The 27527-nt window shown below is 38.3% G+C and overlaps 1 protein-coding gene across 4 annotated transcripts; it reads left to right on the forward strand.

Moving 5' to 3' along the window:
* The first annotated feature begins 1189 nt into the window (after positions 1 to 1189).
* On the forward strand, positions 1190 to 27527 carry LOC5575993 (tropomyosin-1). 4 transcript variants are annotated; one of them, XR_002502537.1, is made up of 6 exons: positions 1190 to 1314; positions 14876 to 15314; positions 15380 to 15599; positions 15661 to 15838; positions 16482 to 16965; positions 26508 to 27527. XR_002502537.1 is itself a non-coding variant. In XM_001655901.2 (5 exons), the coding sequence occupies exons 2-5, from the start codon at positions 14941 to 14943 to the stop codon at positions 26588 to 26590; spliced, it is 855 nt and encodes a 284-aa protein (XP_001655951.1). In that variant the 5' UTR covers positions 1190 to 1314; positions 14876 to 14940; the 3' UTR covers positions 26591 to 27527. The 4 variants fall into 4 exon arrangements, 2 of the variants coding, with proteins under 2 accessions (XP_001655951.1, XP_021709998.1); XR_002502538.1 differs by lacking the exon at positions 1190 to 1314 and adding an exon at positions 1381 to 1404; XM_001655901.2 differs by lacking the exon at positions 16482 to 16965.

Below are 27527 nucleotides of genomic sequence, written 5' to 3' on the forward strand. Positions count from 1 at the left end.
CCGTTGAACTCTGCTGCAGAGATTATTTGTCTTCGACGTTATCACCGGCAACATTGATTGCAGCAGTCTGCTGGCAAATGTGCAGTTTCACGCGCCAGCTCGTCAGCTCCGGAATCGACAATTACTCTGGATACCTTCCCATCGTTCGCTCTATGGGTATAATAATCCGCTCGATTCATGTTGTAGATTGTTTAATGATGTTTGTGATGTTTTTGATTTTAATATTAGTAAACTTGTGTTTAAGAATAGAATTAAGTAAACCTAAGTTCAGTCTGTGCGGCATAATGCCGAAGATGTTGTAAATAGATAAATAAAGTAATTAGTTCGTCACATGAAAGCAAAATAGATCAATACAAAAACCTTTGAAATGTGATGATCCAAAGTTGTTCATTGAAGTAATAATGAAAGTCGATTGTATTGAATCTCAAAATACTGTAGAATGTTAGAATTATTATTCAATGAGATTGAATTATAATAATTAGATATAATTTTTTGTCCAAACTTGAAAATATGAACTCACAAACTGAATCATATATTCTTTTATTCAGATTTATAAAACCATGTGGAAATAAACCAAACGGAAACCATTTTAATCTTCTGCCTCAAGATCAAGCAACCTGATCATTTCTACCGATCGCGATCGCACCAAAAACCAACCCGCCGGACGATGGTAAAAGCAAACAAACGCCGGCAAAATTGTGAAAATTATTTTCAAAATTAGAACACCCCGTAGGCGACGGCTCCCTCACAATTTTTCTTGGGTCGTATGTCGGCGCAGAAACCATTAACGAGGCAAAATATACCTCGGGAATGGGATTTTTTTTCTCGCTCCGTTTCGGAGTGATGAAAAACCATTCCCGCAGCCACCGACCGACATTAAAATAGCAAATTTTTGTCTAATGTTCGGTCGGATTTTCGTTCGTTCGTGCGAGTTTTCGCAACGATCGAAATGCCGACAATTCCCCTTCGAGTGGGGCTGGTGTGCGTGAGAGGGGAAGTTTTCCCCTGCACGCACACCTGCGTATGGTGTTCGGTCGGATCAGATCGTGCGCAACGCAGGGGAAGTTCGCGTCTTCGGAAGTTTTCCAACGGGCCAGGAGGACTAAAAATAGGATTTTCCCGTCTTCGGCGACTCGTGGCCCGGTGACGTCATGGCGCGAAAAGTTGCGAACCCCGTGGTCTCGGGCCTGAGGGGGCTGTACCTGTAGTGGTAGTGCCCGAACGCTTTTAGGGTCAATCGGACGTTTTAGAGTATTGCACTACTCAGTGCTATCGTGTTTTTAGTCTTGCGAGGATTTGAGTGAAAGCGCTCAGGTTGGTTGTTTTCCTCAGGGATCGAGTGTGAATTTTTTTGGGGGATTTTCTGCTGGTTTTATAGTGAAATTTTGAGATAGATAAGCATAGGTAAAATGTTGAATTTAGGCTGGAGGAATCCTTGAAACATAAAAAGTTCTTTGGCAAGGGTTTGAAACCTCTGCTGGATCTCCGGGAGAGGTGTCCTGAGGGATATCCACAGTGATGTAAGCGAATGCCGTTATAGTGACTCATAGTGATGTGATACTCATGCAACTGACAATCAACTGATAAGAGATAAGACATTTCGATAAAAGACGAAATCACGAAGAAACTTTAAATATAGTGATAAGGAGTCTAAGAATAAACAGATAAAACCATATTAAATCAACAGAGCAATTAATATTGGTGGTGAAACTTTAAAAATAGACTCGGTCTCATAAATAGAGGAAACCATCAAAATGAAGCAATGGATTAGCGAAAATTTTCCCGAGTGGGTGGCTGTCGGTGGGAAGATATTCTTGTGTCTGACTGTCTGTGTGTGTAAGTGTCAGTGTGGGCCGACGAACAAAGCCACAGAGATTCGAGCGCCTGCGCAAGCGACATGACGCAAGGAGTTGCGCATACGCATTCGGCAACAGTGACTTCGGAGTTCATTGGCAATACTTTTATGGATCGTGGAACGCAAAACGGTAAAACCAGCTGCGATCGTTTGCTATCTACCCCGTTAGATAGAGCTGAGACCGAGCTCGTGTTCTATATTTAGGAACAAGATGATACGCGCAGGTCAAACGATGCGCACCGCCAATCGAGGCCACCGAAGGAAAAGCTGAAAAATTTGCGTGAATGAGATTTAAGACATTCTCTACATACAAACAACAAGCGATCGAACGCAGTTTTCTTACACCTACACTTACACTTACACACACTCATTCCCCACACACCTTGAACACCTACCCACCGCTTCATGTGTGGGTTGAGAATTTCCCCATCACCAGATTTTGTTTCAATGCTCGGAAAAATGAGGACAAAACGTCGGACCGGTGGTGGCGGTGCCTACACCTACGTAAATTCTTGTGAGTCAGATTTTCAGCAAGAAAATACTGAAAATAGATTTTTCGACGGTGGCGCATAGCCACTGGAGATTGCTTCGTGGAACTGGCACACTGTAGACACCTGCTGGTTGCTCTGTGCGTTGGGCGCCTATGTATAGCATATGGAAAAAGTTTTTCTAGACTTTATGAATTGTACTTTGCGGTTGAATGGCGCGCGACCTAAGGCAAAGGAAACTTGGGAGTGGTGTGATCATATTATATGGATGATCATAGATTTAAATTCTTTTACAAAATTATGATCTTTATAAACCACTGTAACTTATTTTAGTATTCGGTCTATTGAACTCATTCACTTGTATTCTTGAACTAAATTTGAAGTAATCAAACATTTTGTATTAATTTTTTTTATTCAACATTTGCATATGTTATATATTAAGGAGCATTAGGATTGGTAGTTACTTTGCCAACGATCATAGTGAATATTCGGTATTGGTTTTTCATTGTTAACGTTCAAACTACACTTGACTTCTCATCTATCAAACCATAATTGAACTAGTTTTCGGAATAAAAACTCAATGCTATTGAATTTATTTAAATTTTACTTACAAAATTTATTAAACAGTTCAATCAATAGGAACATTCTGTGATAATGAGTGGTAAACATGAAATGCATTTGTACTAATATAGTAGCATCTAACATAATGTAATTCTTAAAATTATCAACGATTCAATACAATTGATAGTTCTTGTTCAAACAAAAGAAAACAAAAATACAAAATTGAATTGATATGTTGCAAACACCTGTTTATTTTAATTGTCAAGCTTTAAGAATTAAAAAAAAAACTAATTATCGAAACAAAATGTTCGACTTTTGGATGTCAATTCAAAATTGCCTATCGCTGTTGCTAATAAAAATGGTCATTTTATGCTATACAAATCTTAAATTGACTGATGAATATGAAAGGGTTTGATAATGCATGGTCCATTCATATTTAATATTCAATCAGCCCTTTAACATTATTATAATTTGTATGAAAACGGCACTATTACATCTGTTTCACAGATTTAAACAGAAAGCTTCATTAATAGGAAAAGCTTTTTAGGACGTAATATAATATATTCTTTGAAAAATGCATGGATTTTTGGAATCACGAATGCTTGGACTCTGATATGAAATCGAAGGATTGCCTTATATTTGAACTCAATTATCAATATGAGATTATTCTTGCATTTCTTGTTCACCAGTCTCGGACAAGTTGATTTCTTGCAGTACATGATCGTTGTTGTTGCACTTGTGCCTCAAAATACATCAATTATCATTGTTCATTGATCATAAACACAGTATTAAATATCAAAAGATATCGCAAAAACTTACATTCGGAACCGTAAAAGAGTTGGTTTATATCATAATAAAGCCATAAATTGATTGACTTGAAGGCCAAGTCTAACTCAAGTAACTTGTATCAATGTTCAAGATGCTAAAATACCACTTGTTCTGCAGTGGATCATTCAATGAGGCATAAATATAGTTATTTTGGTATAAAAACTATCATAAAAATTTTGAAATTAAGAATTTAACGGCTAAGGTTTGGGAGATCTTTCCCTTTGCACATGCAAAAATGCTTCACATACCCATGCACTTGGTCAATCCATCTCCTCGGTACCAGATTGTTATCAAGCATCATTTTAACCAGGTTGGTATTCGACATTCTAGTGACGGCTCTGGCCCACTTTCGAAGGCCTATTTCATCAAAAAGTGTAAAGGGTGGTTCTCCCCGATGCACCCATGGTTAACAAAACCCACAATTGGAAAGCTCCTGAAGTGCATTAGTTTACGGAACGTATAATCTACGCTACGTGCTCCAGAGGAAAACCGGTCTTATCACTATTTAGTAGATAGTTTGCGACGGCGAGAGCTACTCGACTTTTCCTGCAGAATCCACGATAGGATTTTGCATTTTTCTGCTGGTGTCTGAAGCAGTCTGAGCCCAAGTAGACAAATTCGTCATCGGTAATACCAATTTAAGTTGATAAGCTCCATTTCCAATCATGTACTTTGTCTTCGAAACATTGACTTGCAATCTAATCCACATTGCCTTCCCCTCAATTTTGATGAACGTTTTCGCTATCGTTTTGAAGTTGCTTGTTATAGTCACCCTCCATGAGCTGATATTGAAGGGACCATCGACTAATGGAAATGTCGAGTTATGGAGCAGAAATACTTCGGAAGCTATTCGACGGGATCGTATTTCATTTATTCATTTATTTAGTTAACATCTAAACAGATAACACTGAATAAACAAATTTTACGCCACAATACTCGGTTCTTGGTTGCATCTCTCCATCCTCGGTTCTACCACACGATCGCCAAATCTATGCGCACTTGATCCGCCCACCTAGCTCGCTGCGCTCCAGGCCTTCTTGTACTAACCGGATCCGACACAAACACCATCTTTGAAGGGTTGCTGTCCGGTATTCTTGCAACATGCCATCGTATCCTTTCAGCTTTGTCCACCTTCTGGATATTGGGTTCACCGTAGAGTTGGGCGAGCTCGTGGTTCATCCTTCGCCACCACACACCGTTTTCCTGCACACCGCTAAAGATCGTCTTAAGCACCCGACGTTCGAAGACTCCAAGTTCTTGCAAGTCCTCGTCGAGCATCGTCCACGTTTCATACCCGTAGAGGACTACAAACCTTATGAGCGTTTTGTACATGGTACTTTTGGTGCGGATGTGAATCTTTTTTGACCTCAGCTACTTGTGGAGGCCATAGTAGGCCCGACTTCCACTGATGATGCCATTTCACGGCTAACGTTATTGTCAGCCGTCAACAAGGATCCAAGGTAGACGAACTCGTCGACCATCTCGAACGTATCCTCGTCTGTCGTAACACTGCTACCTAGGCGAACCCCAGTCGCGCTCGGTCCCACCAGCTAGTATATTGTCTTGGTTGCATTCACCACTAGTCCAACTTTTGCTGCCTCGCGTTTCAGGCGGGTGTACAGTAGAGTGATGCAAATTTTGAAATTTCAGCTCCCCTATGCTTAAACGATTTCAATTATGGTAAATAGCATCCTCCCAAAGTTTCAAGTGATTCGGAAGAAATTTGGTTGTGCACACGCCGTTTGAAGTTTATATGGAGATTACTACGGAAAACGCCATTTTTTTGTGTTCAGCCCTCTATCTCTTTGTCATAATCTTTTATGGAAAAGTGAACACACCCATCTCATGTGAAAACTTTCCAGCTACAAATTTGCCGTAGACCACTTTTTGATTGGACGTCCGGATAAATTGTTATTCATCATTATAAAGCTGGTTTGCATGTAGCATGCTTCACCAACTGTTCGGCAGGCAACAATGCACAGTGGTCCAGGAATCAGTTTTACGCGGAAAGATGCATTTTGAGCTTTAGAATGAAACATTAGACAAAAACTGTCTTCTACAAAGTTGTTTGTATTAGTTAAGCCCTTTGTTTGGTGTTATTGAAAATTAGGGTGGACCACATTTTCATAGAAATTGTGTAACTAACTTTCTTATTTGTAGAAATTATATTATACATGCTTCAGCAAAGTTGTAGACCATTCAATTTGAAGCAACTTTGCTAAAAAAAGTTTTTTTGTATCTCTTAAATTGATCGATTTAGAGCTTTTTTCATACGGTGACATAGGGTGGTCCGAACAAAACTGGTTTTCTGGCTCTAGAGTTTTCAATTCAAATTTCTCATCAAAGTAGTCTAAGAAACACTTTTAGAGCTTTAAAAAATGCGTAATTTGGTGAGTGAAGAAACTCGCTATCTCCTTCCGTTTAGGAGTTATTGTTGTTTTTCTCTCAAAAACATGCCTACTTTGATTATGAATATCTCTGATTGGGGCAAACATAAAAAATATCTTTTGACGGCATTCAAAAGACAAAATAAAATTGTATATTATATCAAAAAATTACAGATGTGTTATTTTTGTAACTCTAATGAAATGCCTTGAAAAACAAAGGATTTTAAGCAGAAAAACTTTAATAACTTTTGAACTAAAATAGATATCATCAATATTTTTGCATGAAAATTTGCGTTTTGTTAAGTTCTTGAAGTCGTTCATAGGCCGCTTTGACGAGAAATCCGAAGTAAGAAAGATAGGGCTCTAAAACTATTTTGAAGATTTTCATAGTATGTATTTCTTTATTATTTGACATTTTGAGCATGAAAATGAAATTTTAGACAAAAATGATCTTCTACAAAATTGTTTCTAAAAATGTAAGCTAACATACTGTGTCATTTAAACTAGGGTGGTCCACAATATCACTCATATCATATAATAAACTTTTTCATTTGCAAAAATACTGGTATATGCTCTTAGGCAAAGTGGTAGAACTTGAAATTTTGATCAACTTTGCCAAAAAAAGTTTTTCTGTAGCTCAAAATTTGACCAATCTAGAGCATTTTTTCCTAAACATCGCAGGGTGGTCCAACAAAAATAAGTTTTTCAACTCTAGTTTTTTTAATATTATTTTCTCATCAAAGTTGTCTATGAACGACTTTTAGAACTTAAAAAAACGCAAATTTTCATGCAAAAAGATTGTTGATAACTATTTTAGTTCAAAAGTTATTAAAGTTTTTGTGATAAAAAATATTTGACTTTCAAGACGTTTTATTAGAGTTACAAAAATAACACATCTGTAAATTTTTGATATAATATACAATTTTATTTTGTCTGTTGAATGCCGTCAAAAGATATTTTTTATGTTTGCCCCAATCAGGGATATTTACAATCAAAGTAGGCATGTTTTTGAGATAAAAACAACAATAACTCCTAAACGGAAGAAGATAGCGAGTTTCTTCACTCACCAAATTACGCATTTTTCAAAGCTCTAAAAGTGTTTCTTAGACTACTTTGATGAGAAATTTGAATTGAAAACTCTAGAGTAAGAAAACCAGTTTTGTTCGGACCACCCTATGTCACCGTATGAAAAAAGCTCTAAATCGGTCAATTTAAGAGATACAAAAAAACTTTTTTTTAGCAAAGTTGCTTGAAATTGAATGGTCTACAACTTTGCTGAAGCATGTATAATATAATTTCTACAAATAAGAAAGTTAGTTACACAATTTCTATGAAAATGTGGTCCACCCTAATTTTCAATAAAACCAAACAAAGGGCTCAACTAATACAAACAACTTTGTAGAAGACCGTTTTTGTTTAATGTTTCATTCTAAAGCTCAAAATGCATCTTTCCGCGTAAAACTGATTCCTGGACCATAGTGCAATGGTGCTCCTGATGGGAAGAATAGATCATAGTAAACCAGGCTACTATGTTCTACAGCAAAAAAGCAGTGTTGCTCTGAAAGTAATTGAATGATCATCTCAGCATGGTTTGGACTTTGTTATCAATAATACCAAATTATCCTTACGTCCCATCAAAATGTGGTCTTCGGCAAAGTTGTAGCTGGGAGAATTTCACATGAGATGAGTGTGTTCACTTTGCCATATATTATTATGACAAGCAGTTAGAGGAATGAACACAAAAGATTTGCATTTTCCATAGTAATTTCCATATAAACTACAAATAGCGTGTGCACAACCAAATTTCTTCCGAATCACTTCAAATTTTGGGAAGATCATTTTCATCGTAATTTACTTCGTTTAAGCATAGGGGAGCAAAAACTTCAAAATTTGCATCAGTCTAGTGTACAGGTCTGCCACCTTTTCAAATGTTCGGCCGACAATAACTATATCATCCGCGAAACAAACAAATTGACTGGACATGGTGAAGATCGCATCCTGGCTGCTGAGCCCGGCTCTCTGCATAATACCTTCTAGCGCAATATTGAATAACAGGCACCAAAGTCCACTACCTTGTCGTAGTCCCCGGCGGGATCCAAACGAACTGTAGTGTTCGCCTGAAAGCTTCACAAAATGTTGCACACCTTCCATCGTCGCTTTTAGCAGTCTCGTGAGCTTCTCGGGAAAGCTGTTCTCGTCCATGATTTTGCATAGCTCTACGCGTTTGATACTATTGTATGCCGCCCAGAAATCGATGAAAAAAGTGATGCGTTGGAACCTGGTATTTACGACATTTTTGGAGGATTTGTCGTACAGTAAAGATCTGGTTCGTTGTCAATCGGCCATCAACGAAGCTGGCATGATAACTTCCCATGAACGTAAACGTACAGGTGATAGACGACGGAAGACGATCTGGGATAATTCTTTGTAGGCCGCACTTAGAATGGTGATCGCTCGAAAGTTCTCACAATCTAACTTGTCGCCTTACTTGTAGATGGGACATATTACTCCTTCCTTCCACTCTTCAGGTAGCTGTTCTGTTTCCCAGATTGTGCCTATCAGCTGGTGCAGACAAATGGCCAGCCTCTCCGGGGCCATCTTTATGAGTTCAACTCCGATACCATCCTTACCAGCAGCTTTATTGTTCTTGAGCTGGTGAAACGCTCCTGGAGCTGGTGACCTTTCCAATAGTCGGTCTGAACTCCTCCTCCTGTCCAACCTGAGCGTTTAGATTTCCTATGATGATTTTACGTTGTGGCTTGAGCAGCTTTCGTACTCGCGTTTGAGCTGCGCGTAAAAAGCGTCTTTGTCATCATTAGTGCTTCCGGAGTGAGGGCAATGCACGTTTATTATGATGAAGTTGAAGAACCGGCCTTTGAGGGTTCTCATTCTTTTGTCTTCTATAACTTCTCCAGTTCGCTTAAGTTGTTGTGAAAGAGGAAAAAAGAGGAAAAACTCAATCAAACCATATATATTCGGCATAGGGAAGAAACCTATGTGTCCCCCGGAACTACCTCATGGTATTACAACGCCGCCATGCTTTATGCTCTCCGCTTCTGTTGATTGCTTTTTAAAGCTGGCTCCTGCTCGATCTCTGTGGTCCTCCTGTCTCCACCCGGGGACGGAGGTTGTCCACTAGTCCCGGTGGGGGAAAACAGCCGCACTGTGGGACCCCGTCTACCGGCGAATATCGCAGGGGATCGAACCGCGGACATGCAAACATTATATGCTCCGGAGTTTCCTCCGTGTTAATGCATTCGAGACAGATGAGGACCTTGTGTGGCCGAACCTGTTCAAATATTGTCTGAAACAACCAAGTCCAGATAAAAACTACGTCAAGTGAAAATTTACTTCATCTTGTAGTCTTCTTACCCACATCGACAGTCTTGAGATAAGACTTTTTCTGCAGTTTTATCCCACTGGTGTTGCCATTTCCTGATGGTGTCAGCACGTACTGTTTCTCGGACACCTCTTGTGTTGCGGTCTCTGCAGCACTCACTATCTTTCTTGAGAAGACAGTCACAAACTCCCTTCGATGAAACGGTGCGGTACGAACTTGAAACTCGTATAGCCATCAACCTATACGTACTGCTTAGACGAGATCGATTCCTTTCGGTCTTCAGTGCAGTTGCCCATGTCTGATGGTCGATGTTGTGACGCTCGCCAGCAGCCGCTTCTTGCTGCTTTTAATCGACAATGATCCGGAATAACGCCGATATCGCTTTCGCCCCTTTTTCACAGACATAGTCAAAATGTTTGTTGAAAATAAGCCGATCATCAATCATCACCTCCAGATGCTTTCTTTGCGCTTTAAGTTTATAATGCAACCACCAACCGTGATTTTTGCCAGCTGCACTGCCTTACGATTGCTGACCATAACCACTTCAGTTTAGTGTTGGGCTATCGCCAGCTTATTGTGCCGCATCCAATCTTCTACCGTATCGATCGTCTTGGTGGCTAGTACCTCCACCTCCTCTCTTGATTCACCGACTACCAATAGCACCACATCGTCCGCAAAGGCAACAATCGTCACGCCTCTGGGAAGAATCAACTTCAGGACACCTTCGTACATAATACTCCACAGAGTCGGGTCGAGAATAGAGCCTTGAGGAACGCCCGCCGTAATTGGAGTACTTCTTACTCCTTGGCCTGTTTCGTATATCAGTAACCGGTTCTGAAAATAGCTTTTCAGAATCCGGCAGATGTACTCAGGTATTCTCATGCTATGCAACGAGTCGGCGATTGCTTTCCAGCTAGCGCAGTTGAAAGCGTTATTCACGCCCAGTGTGATCACCACACAATAACGGTTTCCTCTCTTTTCTGCTTCTTAGCTATCTTAATAGTTTCCACCACAGTTTGGGTGGACATTCTACTGTGCAAGTAGACCTTCTTTTCCGGAAGCCGAACACGCATATTCGACAGCCCGTTCTCGCTCTCTGCGTGCTTCGTAAGCCTGTTCAGGATTACTCTCTCGAGCAGTTTGCTGGACGTATCCCGCAAGCATATCGGCCTATACGCTGAAGATTCGCCACGCTTTGGCAGCAACACCAACTTTTGTCGCTTCCAGGAGTGGAAAGCTGCCATCGTCAAAGCAGTTCTGCAGTGTGGTCCTGAACATATCGAGGTTCTCGAGGATGGCTGTTTTCAGAGACAGATTTGGGATTCCGTCTGGTCCTGGGGCCTTCTTTGTGTCCAAGGCTTTCGCCACACCGTCCAACTCCTCATTTGTTACTCGAGATTCTACGTAGTCTCCATCCTGCACTCCGTAAGGAGTGGGCGGCCAGGTTGTGGCATCGTGCTGCGGGAACAGTCCGTCAATAATAACCTTCATTCTCTCCTGGCACTTTTCCGGTGGCATGATTGATCCTTTTAACCTCGCCATGGCTACTCTGTACGCGTCGCTCCACGGATTTGCGTTTCCTTTGTCGCAGAGTTCTTAAGGACAAGCTTTTTTGCTACGCCTGATTTTGCCTTCAAGTGCGGATCTTTCCGCTCTGTAGACTAGCCTACGTTCCTCTCTTTCAGCGTTGTTGCAAGCCCGCGGCCTCCTCCTTCTGGCTCGTAGGTAGCTTCCACGAAGATCGGCAATGGTCCAGTTCCACCAGTAGGCTAGACGGTGACCGTTAGCTGGTTTCCCGACTCTCGGCATGGTTGCATCGCACGCACGAGTTAGTGCTGCCGTTAACTCGTCTGCACTGAGATTCAAAGTGATGTGTTCAAGTCTAAGCGCTTCGAAGAACACGTCCTTCTTGAAGTCCGCCGTTATTCACTTTCGTACGTCTGTCTGGCTTTCGCGATATACTGACTGGAGCCTGCCCCCGATGCGGTACCGGATAATTCAATGGTCGCTACCGATATACTCTTCACATACTCTCCAGTTCATTTGTTTTGTCCCCGGCCTGCAGAAAGTGAGGTCGATGGTGGACTCTCTGCCTTCCCGACGAAATGTGCTGATGGTACCTTCGTTGGCTAGATGAACATCTAGCTTTGCTAATGCTTCTAAAAGACTGCATCGTTTTGCGTTGATGGCCGGCTATGAGGAAAGGTCTACGATCGGTAAGCTCTTCCATTAATCTGTCTAGCACACGGTTGAATTCTTCTAACGGCCATCGTGGAGGTGCAAAGCAACTACAGATGTACACACCATCAACTTTGGTGATTACGAAGCCTTTTTCTGTGCATTCCACCACTTTCTGAAAGGGGTACCTTCTCACCGTCCACATTGCCGCTGTTTTACTTGTACTAACTACCCAATTCCCATCTCTAGGTGGGATTTGATATGGCTCAGAGATGATAGCAACGTCACATATCATTTCCGCTACGGACTGCCACAGCAAATGCTGTGCAACCTCACAGTGGTTCAAGTTTATTTCTTTTACCTCCACTGTGACATGTTTGCAGACGCTTGTTTAAGGCCGGACATCTTGGGCCTCTTGTGACGTGTTTGTAGTCATCGTTGTTGGCACATATCAAACATTTCGGTGTTTACCGGCAGTCTTGCGACTTATGGCCTTCTTCTCCACATCTTCTACACAGTTTGCTTCTGTTTGGCCCATGGCAGCACCGTGAAATATGACCACAACCAAGACACTTAAAGCACGCTACCAGCTGATAGCATTCAGACACACTAAGCGAACAAACCGACCAGCCTACTTTGATCTTGGCGCTCAAGGCCTTGTGCGCTGCGTCAACAGGCAGCCTGATCGAGGCTACTTGCATCCGACTGTTTTTTTTTCTAGTGTGAATTGATATTGGGACGTTACCCAATGCGCTCTGCTGCTCCATGGCTAACCTCAGATCTTCCTTCGTTGAAATCTCGTGCATATTTTTACATTCGAGTCGCTTCCGGGAACACGGCTCTTACTTCTACCTTATCCCTCATGGCTTTTTCAATTAGCTCTTTGTGCTTGCCTTTGGCTCTTTTTTAACCCGTAATGGACACACGATTTCTTACTCGTCTTCTCTTTTTTGTTTCCGACCATTTGCCTGATTTCCTCAGTAGCTTTCTCGGTTGTTGAAAAGATCCCAGTACCGGGGGTGTTCTTGTGTTTTTTTGAGCCGCCTGGTCTAACATCTTCTGGTAACGCTCTTGCTTTGTCGTGAAGAAGGACGTGGTATACACGTTGTTCGACACGACAGCTTCCCCAGTACTTATTTCCACTTTTCGCGACGCTGAGGCTCGCATTGCTTCTAACGCGGACTAGGTCACCGTAAGCTCCAGTCCTCACATCCAGGGTTTTCCATACCTTGACGGCCGCCCCAAGGGCTTCTTGGATTTTCGTCTCGTTCGTCTTCGTTTGATTTCTCTGTGCACTTTGCTTCTTTTGTCGACATACTATTGTAGCTCCTCCACAAGCTTCTTCGCTGTAACTACCTTCGTTAATTTTGGTCCCCTCTACCACACACTATATTGCTGCGTTTGCTGCAGGTTGATTTGCTCCTGATCATGCTCGTGCTGCTGATGCGCTTGTTGCGTCTGAAGTGTTGGTGATCTTACTAGCCCGCTTCTGGCAAACAGATTTTCTGCGCCTTCTCAGATGTTGTATTTACTCTCCATTCTTCGGGATCACCGCTCCAGACCGCTATCGTCAGCCGAATACGTAGTCGCCTTTCATGATTCAATGATTATCTATGGAAGCAGGGAAGCCATGCTAGGTTGACACGATCCCTTATGAGCAACGTGTTCAGAGCCGGACCAGCGTAGGTCGGGAATGGTCATCCGAGCCTAGTACTCATCACTTAAGATGGACGGGTTATGAATGTATCCAGAGGCCTGCCAAGGTTTTTACGGGACGGAGGCAGTCGCGCCATGAGCCTACTCGCCGTTCCAAGTTGGTGTCACCCTTCCTAACTCGGGGAGTAGAATGACACCAATCCAAAATCCTTTCCTTGTCCTATTAGAACGCCGTGATCAGTATACTATAATCAGGATTTTACTGGCACATCAGCCGGTTGGCACTCCAGGGGACTAAGGCACTTTGAAAGCGGTATCAGGTCGCTTGTTTAGAACTACTTGCAGATATGTGGCTATTTGTAGAGATTTATCAGATCCCACTGTTGAACCCCCGCCAAACCCTAGCCAAACTCTGCTTGAGCTTCTGGTCCATCAGATAATCTTCCGGAGGAAGTGCCAAAGGTGGTATTTCATACGGATGTATGAATGTGTTTTGCTTGGCACAGGAAAAAATCCCAAGCTCCCACCAAAGCCATCTTAGCTGTATGGACGACGAAGTGTAGACTTGTGGTTGCTCGTATTGCTTCCGCCATCGGTGTACAATAACAACTTGTTAAAGATTAACTTCTTGAAGATGTATTATTATGTAAATGTCCTTTCCATCTTTGGTAATAATATATGTAGCTGACATTTCTATCTATTTGTATCTGTATCATCTATGCAGTGTTGAATCGTGATTCTGAACATTAACAGGTTTTGTGATTTCTAGGCTATGAAGGGGATTCCATCGAGTGCCTCTTTCTAAGTGGCTCGTTTCAAATGATCTCGTGATTTCCATCGTTTATTCGTTTGTCAATTTTGCCACTTCCTCTTCATCTCCGCCATCGTACGATACCTCGATAATCGATATTCGACCCAGTTGAACCCTCTTAAGATGATGCATATGGTCTTTGACATTTTCACTCTGTAGGCATTACTTCACGGTATAGAGTCTGCATTCTAGTATAACATGTCGAAGTAACTCTGCTTTTAAATACTTATTTCTCTTTTGAAAGCCAACCTGCCCCTTTGTACGCTGCATTGCGCTCTTCTCTCGTCGATTCAGAGCAAACAAGTTTCATCCTTTTCCTTAAAAGTGGTTCAAAGGATTGTGATCGGCTCGCACCACCAGTTCACCAGTAGCCTGCCATCTCTGAGATTGGACTATCTTGCCAAGGCCTCATTTCGAGCCCGCGATAGCATAGCAAAACTTATGCCTATTTAGTTTCAGCCTCAGTGAATAATTCACTGTTGAAGAACTCGGCCCTCCAACTGTTGGAGGGGTTTGAATGAGTACATTATGCTATACATTAACAAATTAACAAGAGAGATCTTTGTACAGCCGTCATGATTCATCAATTTGGTTACCTGAACAGAACATATAAAACTTAAAATTTTTTGAGTGTTTTGAAATTTATCAAAAAATGGGAAAAATTATTTGGTTATGAAGGGGAAAACCAGCAAAAAATCAATATCTTCAGAAATTTTCACAACCAAACCTTTAGATCAATTACTAAGCATTTTCCCCTTTCCTTTCTTCCAGCAACAACCGTTGTGTTCGATCTTTTTTTTCTTGGACGGCCGGAGTAACAGAACAATCCATCCACCATGGACGCGATTAAGAAGAAGATGCAGGCGATGAAGCTGGAGAAGGACAATGCCGCCGACAAAGCCGATACCTGCGAAAACCAGGCCAAAGAGGCCAACCTCCGCGCCGACAAGATCATGGAGGAGGTCGCTGAGCTGACCAAGCGTCTGACCCAGGTCACCGAGGATCACGAGAAGTTCAAGAACACCTTGGAGCAGGCCAACAAGGACCTCGAGGAGAAGGAGAAGCTCCTGACCTCCACCGAGGCCAACGTTGCCGCCCTGACCCGCAAGGTCCAGCAGGTTGAGGAGGATCTGGAAAAATCCGAAGAACGCTCGGGCGCTGCTCTGTCCAAGCTGCTGGAGGCCACCCAGTCCGCTGATGAGAACAACCGGTTAGGATTTGCGGTGGTGGGGCGTGTTTTCGTGAATCTAACTCGACGTAAATTTTCCATTCCAGTATGTGCAAGGTATTGGAGAACCGTTCCCAGCAGGATGAGGAGCGTATGGACCAACTGAGCAACCAGCTGAAGGAAGCCCGTATGCTCGCTGAAGACGCTGACGGCAAGTCTGATGAAGTGTCCCGCAAGCTGGCCTTCGTTGAAGACGAGCTGGAAGTCGCTGAAGATCGTGTCAAGTCCGGTGAGGCCAAGATCATGGAGTTGGAAGAAGAGTTGAAGGTATGGTATTCTGTGAAATCGAGAAAGAAAAAGGTAACATACCGATGAACTATTCCCAAAGGTCGTCGGTAACTCGCTCAAGTCTCTGGAAGTCTCGGAAGACAAGGCCAACCAGAGAGTCGAAGAATTCAAACGTCAGCTGAAGTCCCTCACCATCAAGCTGAAGGAGGCTGAGACTCGTGCTGAGAACGCCGAGAAGAACGTCAAGAAGCTCCAGAAGGAAGTCGACAGACTAGAAGGTACGTTGAGGGATTTGGGATCCGTGGACTTGTTGCCACCGAAATTGCAACGACCGTTGTTGATGGTAGTTGTACAAATGGCATGGCAAGTCTTCGGAACTGGCATCACTGATAACCATTACACAGATATTAACACTAGCTGTTGTAGCACTCACTTTTTCTACAATCTACCACCCAGTTTAATACCTTGACAAGTTGTAATAGCTGTAGCTTACGATATTGCTAGAATAATACGGTGTTTTCCAAATGCCTTCTTAACCTAAGAAGCTAAGGGTAGGCTTATCGATATGAATTAATCCCTTTTTGCTTTCGATGGGAACTAGTGTGAGGCAACGCATATTGCTTGAATGTAACTTTAGGTATTCAACACTCCGAATGTACATAAATCCCGAATCGTAGGTTGTAACTAGCCGTTTGCGTTGTAGTCTTACAATATGTTGAAACAATGTTAATGGAACAACATCGAATCCGCGATCTGTCACCGTCGTCTACAATCATCACATGGTTCAACACACACAGTGATATCTACATCCACATGGTTAGGAATTTGCGGCCATCCAGCCATCCACAGAGTCACCCGATCTCGATTGAGGCCACTATTATAAACAAAACATCAACCTTCTTCTACCAATTCTACTTCCAGACAAATTGATGAACGAGAAGGACAAGTACAAAGCCATCTGCGACGACCTGGACTCCACCTTCGCCGAACTTACCGGATACTAATTTCTCCAATCTACTACCAATACTATTACTACTAGCTACTACTAGCGCTGCTATTACTACTACAGCCAACTCCACCAGCTTGCACATAAGTAAAACAACCACCACCAACCACCAACAACAAAAGAGACAACTCAAATCCAGAGGAGAAGCGATCCGGTTCGTTCCATTTCTTTTGTCTCGCTCACACACTCTCTGTTCTACTGTTGCCGTCTAAATGTGACCCGATTGTTGGTGTGTGTGTTCACATATGATCCAGTGTTAGCCAGTGGGACCGATACAAGCACCAGGGGGTGTATCCGCTATCCTCAGTTTTCTAAGCCGCGTGATTCACCGAGAGTCGGATGTTGTTACAAATGTTTTATTTTAATTGACGAGAAAGTGGTTAATGTTCTGTCCAATAGGTACTTTCAGTTATATTTTATCTTCTGTTTTTATTGTTTTACTTTTTGTTTTTATTTTTGTTTTTTAAATCGTTTTCTCTCAGATGTATATGTCCAAAGCGTTGTCTCAAACAACAGTGTACAATTCACGCCATTTGTACATGTGGTTTCACTCTAAGTGTTTTCGTGAGCTTACGTCCCCATTGTCATTCATATGTGGAGTTATTCATTTCACAGTTTTGTATGTCGTAGAGTTTGCAGAAATGTTTTTGACGTGATATTTTTTGGAAATTCGAAATTGACGAAGTTTTGTGGGATAAGTAGACGGTTTATCAGAAGATAGAAAAAAATGTGAAGCCTGCGCAGTTTTAGATTGCTGCAAAATCATCACTCAAATCCTTTGTAGATATTTAGCAAAGGTTCATTGGAAAATTCCTTAAATAGTTCATCAGATGAAATTTAAAAGGCTTTTGTACAAACTTGGCTTGTAGAAGTTCGCTTGTAACTATGAAATTTATGACCGAATATTCAGATAATGTTCGCCTTAATCATATTTTTCAAAAACAATTCGACATAAGTAATCAATAAGTACCATATCACTGCATAGTGATAGTGCTATATGTGAATACAATGTAGTAAAATAATGCCAGCTCAATATACCCATAAAATGCTATTGTAATGCCAAAAGAAACGAAAAAGCGTTCTATGTACATGTATATCTCAGAATCACTGAGGCTAAGTGAGACACATCAATTGCTTCCGCAAGATTTTCGAGAATTTTCAAGGTTTTCATGAACGCACTGAGCATGTAGACTTGACATAATTTGAGGAAGATAGTAATTTTAGGCATCTGAAGAATATATATTCAATTTTCATATTACTAAACAAAACCGAACCACGTAACTTTTCGGCACTGTTATGGAGCAATACTGAAAAGAAGCAATTTTAAGTTGGTACTGTTCTTGCTGGTGTTACAAGAAGGCCAACATATTTTAAAAATAGTATTTTCTTTTTTAGCAAATAGTAGTTTACGCAACACGTTGCAGAATGATCATTTTTATAGTAGACGAATTATATTTCAAACCGGTCAGTCACATAACTCGATCATCTTCGATTTGCAGTTAATTTTCGCACATGTTTTTGGTATGGTAGAATATGTTTTTTCAACCATTTTGACTTTTGAAAATGGCCTATGAGTTTTTGCATGCAATTTATTTGAAAATCTTAGTTCCGAATTTTAGTTCTATGGGAAAGTTGTAGTGAACAGTTTGGGCTGTAAGATAAAAATATATATTTTAAGTGTTATCATGGAAAATTTAAGAATCAAACTTGAATGTTAAATTTTACATCAACCTCATTTCTGATAATTTTTAAATTTTCACCATTGAATCTCGATAGGAAAAACAAAAATGTTTTAGACAAAGTGTAACGATGGAGAAAATTCTATTTTATTTATTCAATTCAATAATTTCAATGTGCTTATTGTATCATCAAATCGTATTTAAAATTGGTTGAAAGTTGTGAAAAGAATTTTTTTTATTAAAATTGTCTCCATAATTAAACTTTATCCCACACATCTGTTTTCTTTGGTAGAAATTTGGTTCTTTGGATTCTTTGGTAGAAATTTGAAAAATATTAAGAATGGGGGTTTTGAATAAATTTAAATTATAAGTTTTATTTTTGAATTCTACATCATGAAAAATAATAATTTGTTTCAATGTATATGTATTTTTTTCTTGCAGCCCAAACGGTTCACTACAACTTCTCCACAGAACATTTCTCTCTAAAATCAACAATTTCAGAACTATAATTTTTCAAACAAGTTGCATGCAAAAACTTACAGGCCATTTTCAAAAGTTAGCCTTGACTCAAAATAACCGATTTATCTCTGGAAAATTGCTGAAATTATGAGAGGAATTCAATCCAAAGAGAAGATTACCGAGCACGATTTCTCATTTTTTTTCGCCTCATTCTGGATGGAATTCATCAGCACGAATCGTACATTTATCCAACGAGGCTTTCCGAGTTGAACAATTTTGACGAGTGCTGTAAAAATCGAATTAAGCAACGAGTTGCGTTACAGCATTTTATGCAATTTCCTAGAAGACCACTTGAGTGCATATATCATAAATCGTATGCATTTATCATAATTTTGCCATATCTGAAAATATTGATAATTAATGATGATTCATTACGCAACTCAACGCAACTCAAAACAGTTGCGTAATGAGAAAGCGTTGCGTAATAATTTTTACCAAACTGATTTAGTCAGTGTTGGAAAGTAGGCTGTTTCATGACAGTTTGGCGTGATGAAAAACAACCCATTACGATGAGAAACTGCAAAAAAGCTTCTTATAGTTTTATTTTTTTCAAGTTCTAGGGTTTTGGTTCAAAAATGCCGAATATCACATTTTGTCTGCAGTTATCGCTCGTATATCGACTCTAATGCGTTATTGTATAGTTGTTTTTGTTTGTTGGGGGTTTTCCCTATTATTTGAGATCTGGAAAGATCGTTCAAACGTTTGTGCTTTTTCTTTGCACATTTTTTACACACTTGATGCACCGCTCAATCTGTCTTGGACTTTGGCACTTTGGCATGGCAAGTTTTTATCCGTCAAATTGACTGTCACGGTGCTCCCAGACCGTTATTATCAGAAAAAAAATCTCCATAAAATCTGAGCTCACCAGTCGTCCTCTATAGTTAAGTTGCATGTTTGGGGAAAATTTAAAAAAAAAATCCTTAGCCCCGTTTTGAAGTTACGCCCTTTTGAGATAACAAGCCCAAAAAATCAGAGGAAATCAGTGATATTAAATCAGATAAAATATACCATTCAAACTTGCTCCAAAGTTTGTTTATCTTGTAGTTTTCAGCTCTGGGTGGACTCCAATCGAAAAAAATTAAAGTTACGCCCTTTTTTAGGCATAACCATTAGAAGCACCTATGCATATTAAAATAGATTAAAGATACACTCTTATATCATAAGTTATGTCCAAATTCTGTCAACGACAAACTTCTATTGCAAGTCGCACATGTTTGTCACAAACAGTTTATTTTTCGAAAGCTCAAGTGCTATAAGACATTACGGAGCCAATTACATACTATTATGAATCTTGATTTAATAATCTGGATAACTAGGTAGAGTACTCACATTGAACATTTTTTAACTTAATTTTGTTTCAAAGAAACTTGAGCTTACGTTTTTGTAGCCCTACTTTGTCGAATCTTCCTTTCAGATATCGATCTTATTGATTGAATTTAATACTATTGAACAGTTCAACCTAAATCTATGTTATTTAATGTAAGGAGTAATACAATTTAATGAAAATAAGATAGCAATACTTTAAACATGCTTATGAAAAGTATGGCAATATTTTACATTATATTTTGGTAAATTGAATATCATGATTTTCCGTGTCATATCAGTTTAACTCACACATGAAGTATCAATTTAAACAAATACCATAGATAAACAAATGCTCGATATTCAATAGCTAAAATATGTTACATGGTTGTTCGTCCTGTTACATAGTTGGATATAATGTTGATCCTTTTAAGATTTCATTTTAATTGGTCAAACACTTGGCCGTTATAACCGATGAAGTCAAAAAAAAACGTATTGTTTGATGTAGCTCAAACAATACATTTTTTTATTATCATTAAAGCTGTAGTAGCTCATATTGAAATTAAAAATCAACTTCGGGTTGCTTGGAATATAATGAGTTTTTAATTTTAAAGACAAATATTTCAAATTAAATTTGTAAGTAAATTTGCGACGATATTGATTGAGTTCAAATAAAAACAAAATAAAAACGAATGCTTTATAATTTTCTTTGTCGTCTTCCATTTTTACTGCTTATAATATTCAACAAACTTCACTGAATTAAAAATGACAATGAAAGATGTTTTTAATATAATGACTCAATGGTAAAAAAAAACAAAATCTGAAAGGAAAATTGTATGATGGATAATTACCCACAACAAAAACCTTTATATCTGATAATTTTCTTTGAAGTGTTCTTGCGCAATGTTGTACAACAAGTAAACATGAGATGCATGTGAATTATATTGCTACGCATTCAATCAATTATCCAAAATATTGTGCTACAACAAATAATTTAGATACATGATCAAACTGGCTCCGTAATGCGTTAAAGAGCTTGAGCCTATGATAAACAAGTATATTTATAAAAAAAAGTGTGGGATGTTTTTTCAGTTTATCGTTGACGGAGTTAGTATATAATGCCCCTGGTGATTATACAACGAAGACACCTTTCGAATTTTCAAGAGCATAAGACTTGAGAACCAAACAGCGCTCCGTGTTGAAAATCTATCCCATTGGTCACCACCAGCAAGCAAGCAATTTGATTGGTTTTCAGCACGAACTGTTGTCAAATTCTCTCGTCTTGTGCACTTGAAAATTCAAAGTTTGGCTTCGTTTTATAATCACTTTAAACGGTTTCTCATTTACCATGATAATGAGAAGAAACATATCATCAAAACTAGGTTCAAAACTGGTTTGGATATTTTTTTTGTAAGTTCTAGGTGCAGTTTTTAATCGCAAGTTTAGAGTTACGTTTGTTTTTGAAGCGTAACCATTAAAAGCACAAAATTTAAATGTCCCTAAAATCCTTTGAACTGGAAGGCTTATATCTTCAAAAGGACGTAACTTAAAAACGGGCCCTACTGTTTTTTTTTTAATTTGGACCAGACATGCAGCCTATCTTAAAAAAAAACTGGTCGATTCAGATTTGATGGAGATGTTTCCTTAAAAAATTACGGTCTGGCAAGCACAGTGACTGTGACATACACAACAAACATTTTAGTGGAATAAGAGTTGAACAAACCACTTTAAATATTATTTTAGCTGAATACCCGACTGGAAGATAATATCAAAATTATTACACAATTATATCTATAATTTTTCCAATTATACATGATAAGATTATATCACAATGTGTTACAATAAATGTTGTAATACATCATGTTACAAAAAGTCATAACAAATCTTTCTACAATCTTGTTATTACCGGAACAAAATTATATCATAGGTTGTTTTAATGACAGGACATGATATAATTGTGTTTTTTTGTACGAAGAACATTTACCAAGATTGAGTTTATTGCTGTTGATTGCTATTTATTTATGTCATTAACTGTGACGTCATGTTTCACAGCTCTGGCGTGGAAGCAATTTGAAGAACACTAAGTCCTTGTTCATATGGGTTGAGAAGACATAGAGTCAGCTGAGCTTGTATCACTCTTCATTTCAAGTGTACCAATAGGCTCAATGGTAGGGGCGTCAGGTCCACCTCGTTGGTTTGGTACATGTCTTGGTTCGATTCCCGTTAGAGTCCCGGTTTTCAGAAACTGTATTACACTTTTTTGTTACATTTCTGTGATTTTCTTAAAACCGGTTTACACACTTATAAACATGTATTCAAAAAATTATTAAAATGTTAAGTTTTTACCCTAACTGATTTTTACCCAATGTTACAATCGTGATATGCTATATTGCAATATTTTAGTTATTTTAACGGTTGTTGATGTTGAAAATAGTTCGTAACTAAATTCACGACGAATTCCAGTCAAATCGATCAGTCACAGAACTCGACCATCTTAGATTGCAGTAAATTTTACACATTTTTTGGTATGGTACAATAAGTGTTCGAAATTTATCATTTCGACTCGAAAATAACTTTTGAAAATGGCCTATAAATTTTGCATGCAATTTATTTGAAAAATTCTAACTCCGAAACTGTTAACTTTAGAGAAAAATGTTCTATGAAGAAGTTGTAGTGTAGTTTGGACTACAAGAAAAAAAATACACTGAAAAAATATTCTATTCGTTTTTTCATAAAAAAAATCAAAAATAAAACCTAAATTTCAAATTACACAAAAACCCCATTTTAAATATTTTTTTTTAAATTTTCATCATTGAATCTTGACAGTAAGCAGATGTATGGGACAAAGTTTAATGATGGAGAAATTTTCAAATAAAAAAGTTTTTCTAAGAATAAGTTTTGGTCCATTTTTAAAATTTTGGGTTTTTATCAAAATAAATATGTTTTGATGATTTAATAAGAATCTTGAAATGATTCTAGACCATAATCAATATATGGTTAACTTCTGTGGAAGTAGCCATTTTCGAATTCAAGTTCAAGTTAAATTCAAAGAAAAATATTTGAATATGAAATTAGGCCATTTTTATTAGTTATTCGTGATTCTCCATCACGTTTTTGACAGTAAAGACCATATTTATTTCCACTAACTTATTTTCCTTGATGAATAATAGCGAAAATCTAATGAAAATGTTCAATTTTATTAAGGCTGATACAAATATTAATTTTCTTTTATGTCACCCCCCCCCTTCGAAAATCCGAAAATTTTGAAGGGGAGAAAAAAAAATCATCATTTTTTGACATCATTTAGATTTTTTTCAATTTTTAAAGTAAAAAACAAGTAAAATAATGATCCAGAGGACGATTGAAAAAAGTTTAACAACTATCATTAAAAATAATAATTTCGAAAAAATAACTTTTTTTTTCATTTTTATTTTTTTGTTCCTTATTTATTTTTATCCCCCCCTCGTACCTTCCAAGTGGTCTCGGACATAAAAGAAATATTTGTATCAGCCTAATTGATTTATAATTATTTGCATTAAATTATAGATAATTCGGAAATGACTACTTCTAGAGAAGTGATCAAGATAAACATTATCGTTCAAACTTATTTCAAGATTCTCATTGTATCATCAAAACGTATTTATTTTGACAAAAGAAAATCAATATTTTGAAAATCAACCAAAATTTTTTCTAAGAAAAACTTTTTATATTAAAAATTTATTTCAGAAATATTTAAAAAGGGGTTTAAGTGAATTTAAAATTTAAGTATATTTTTAATTTTCAATGAAAATAAATAAAATATTTGTTCAGTGTACAACTTCCTCATAGAACTTTTTTATCTAAAATCAACAGCTTGGGAGTTAGAATTTTTTTAAATAAATTGCATGCAAGAAATTATAGGCCATTTTCTAAAGTTATTCTTTAGCCAATATGATTTTTTTTTTCTATGGAAAACACTTATTGTACCATACCACAAACACGTGCAAAATTTAATTCAAATCGAAGATTATCGAGCACGGTTTCTATTATTTTTTGACTCTTCTGGATTCGTCACATCAAGTTATCATTTTTATAGTTTCAACTAGTCGGGTTAACAGTTGTTCAGCTACTAATGTTACTGGGTTGCTATCAGATGCATTTTTATATAAACAAATTCGCTATAGATGATGAAATCAACATTTATTTTTCATGAGAGATTATCTGCATTCATAGATTTCTCTTCATCATTGCTCTCTTTGCTTTATTGCAGAAAACTGATTTATTTTTCGTAACATGTTTTAATGCTATCCAGGTTTTGACGAGCACTAATGGCCGTCACACGCTTTCTGGTAGGGACTAGGCGATCTGACATTTGGCTTCGGTCGTTTGATAGTAAATCGATAAGATCGATCAAAAACTTATCGATTTGCTGCCAACCGACCCATCCCAAATGTCAGATCGTTTGATTCCTACCAGAAAGCGAGCCTGATTAAGGCGGCCATTAGCGCTCGTAAAAAGCTGGAAAGGGTAAGGAATCACCATTTCTTGTTTAATGAACATGAAATAGAAGAGATTTATTTAATTTGGCGAAGTTATTAGTGTAAAGGAGAATTGATGAAGAGAAATCGCTCATGTCAGTATGAGTTCTTAATGAGAAGCAATGTCGAAATGATGCCGAAACTGGATACGTTTCTTTGATATAAGGTTTATCATCCCATGTAACAAATTTGTTTGTTTTTTGTAATGTTCTTTTACGGCCGATTTACGGTATTTAGTGAGTTGTGAATCCTTATTAAAACCGAAAATGTCGCATAGGTTAATAATACCCATGACATTGTAATGGGTCGTAATCTATTTTTTTTGTAGAACTTTGAATTGCATGGAACAAAATGAAAATAAAATCTTATTCGATTTTTTATGCAGGGGTGTGCCTAGGCCTATCATAAGGATGCTTTGTGCTTAGTTTTTGCATAAATTCTTGAAATGCATTTTTGGCGCATAGTGGAGCAAAAGTTCGGATCCGCGGTGCAAAAATTCGACGCATATATATCTCGCGGGAAAATTGTGAATTGCACATGAAACTTTTATTTTTAGCGAAACGTGCGAAAAAAGTCACCAATATTTTACATTTTTACTTAGTTTTGCGAAAAACTGATTTTTTTGGTATATTACAATTAACACTGTTTTGGGCAATTTGTTGATGAAAATCTAATGTGTTTACGGCTGGTATGAAGTTAACCTGTCATAAAAGTATCGATATTTTTTGTTTCAGCCAGTGAAATTTCGCCCACATTAGATTTGAAATCGTGCTCCATCGGTGGGACTGAAGTTCGTTTGAGACAAACAATTTCAAAATTGTTATAGATAAAAATGGGAAAACATTTATTCACAAGTTTTTTTTCTGCAAAACTGTGGCCATTTGTTGAAGGTTCACTGTGTGATATTTATTTCTTTTCATCGGCAAAAGTTTTTCTGGAAATACCGATTATTCCACTAAGGTTGGGCGAAAGCCCCACCATTCTTTACTGTTGTCGGTTGTTCAGATACAATAAAAAAATGAAGCAAAAGAAGCTCAACAATGAGGATCGATAGTTGGAGATGAAAGCAAAACCATTTACTGTATTGGACAACACATGTGCATTTTTTCTTTTTATTTAGTTGAAGCAAAAATCCTTTTAGCTACTCGAAGACTGGTAGAGCCGATAAAACCCAGAAAGAAATTTCCATACAAAATTATGAACTTAATTTCCAATCGAATGCAGGCTATGTAGAGGTAACGCGCCCTATCTAGTGAACAAGGAGTCGTGAGTTCGATTGTTATCTTGAGAACATGTTACTTTTTTGCAAAATATATAACGTATGAATGGTTCGAAAATTAGGGCAAGGTCTAAAATGGGCGCGCTGCCCTTAACTTAACTGTTAAGCGGATTTTCGGAAAATGTTTTTGTAATTCACCTTTGATTGATTTTCTTATTTGGGATTCTTCATGAGATCTGTTTTTTGATACTCCATAATCTGTATTTGTCATGGCAATGTAAAGTAAGAAAAAAGCCCATGAACTCAATTGAAAATCATTTATTCAATTATTTCAATTATTTTTACGATCAACTTCTATAGAATGTTTTAAACCACGTTTTTAATGCTGCTTTTAATCTGGCTTGATTTGCTTTTTAAGTTTAAAGACTGCTGCTAACAATGCTTACTATTTTGCACTTTGTTTAATTCACCCGCTGCTAACACATTTTTTACAGGACAATATCCGTGTACATCACATACAGAGATTTTCAACGCATCTGTAAATCGATCATTTTGAGTCTTTTTGAATTTTCACTTATGGAATGGTCACAAATGGACCAGCACCATTCTGGATTTTGTTTTTTATTTTCGAATTCAAAGTTAATTTGATTTGACCTTTTCTAATTCATTTCGTTTCCCTCATTTCCAATTTTCTTCCCTCTACAGACGAATTGGGCGTCAACAAGGACAGATACAAGTCTCTGGCCGACGAGATGGATTCCACCTTCGCCGAGTTGGCTGGATACTAGGAGAAATTGTCAACTTTTCTACGTACTGCTTTAACTTTATCTAGAGTCAACTACTTGTATCATATATACACAACAAAAAAGCTATACTTACACCAAGAAATGGTTTGATTTAGAACTTTTCCTCATGGTCCCACTGCAGAAGCAACGCACTAAACGATCGCACCGTTACCACCTTCACCGTTAGATAGTAGTAGCGAACGAAGAACTACAGAGAGATATTGAAATGAACGCTCCGAAGATCCTCTTCAGCGGAAGAAACCCCAAAACGACATCAGAACATCCGATCCCTTGATTATTTAGAAGAAGCGAGCAGCTTAAGAATTCATGTTTTATCATAGGAAAGTATTAGGACATAATTTATTGCATCATTTGATTAGTGAGTAAGAAACCGTCATTCGTTCTAATTAAGATTACACAGAGACGTATTGTTGTTGTTGCAGCCAGAAACAAGTTCATGGTCAGAAGCCAAACAAGTGAAGATAAAATTGAGAATCATCTAATATAGGAATTATATCGTAACAAAAATAAGTTTTAGTACCCTATTCGTTGGAAGATTTGTATAGGAAAACTTTAAGCGCAAAAACCGATGACGGAGCCAGAAACGGAAACATCCAAATATTGATTCAGAAAAGTGTTGGTGTTGAGTAGCGTGCTGGAATGACACCGATCAGCCAAAAAAAAACGTCGATGCACTCACAACGGAAGTCATGTATTATTACTATCTTTTAATAAAAAATGTTAAAACAAAACTCCCAAAACATCTGCACTCGATGGGAACTCTCTGCTCTGATTCGGTTCGTGTGCCTTGGGGGCACGCGACAACCGAGTTGTGTACTAGAATCCTCTATTTCTCTATTTTTATTAGAAGAAATCGAAAAACCTATTTATTGTAATGCTAAGTTTTGATTTATTTTGTATAATAAACGTTTAATTATTA

Source organism: Aedes aegypti, chromosome 3 (assembly GCF_002204515.2).
Source record: "Aedes aegypti strain LVP_AGWG chromosome 3, AaegL5.0 Primary Assembly, whole genome shotgun sequence".
In the NCBI taxonomy this organism is placed as follows: domain Eukaryota; kingdom Metazoa; phylum Arthropoda; class Insecta; order Diptera; family Culicidae; genus Aedes; species Aedes aegypti.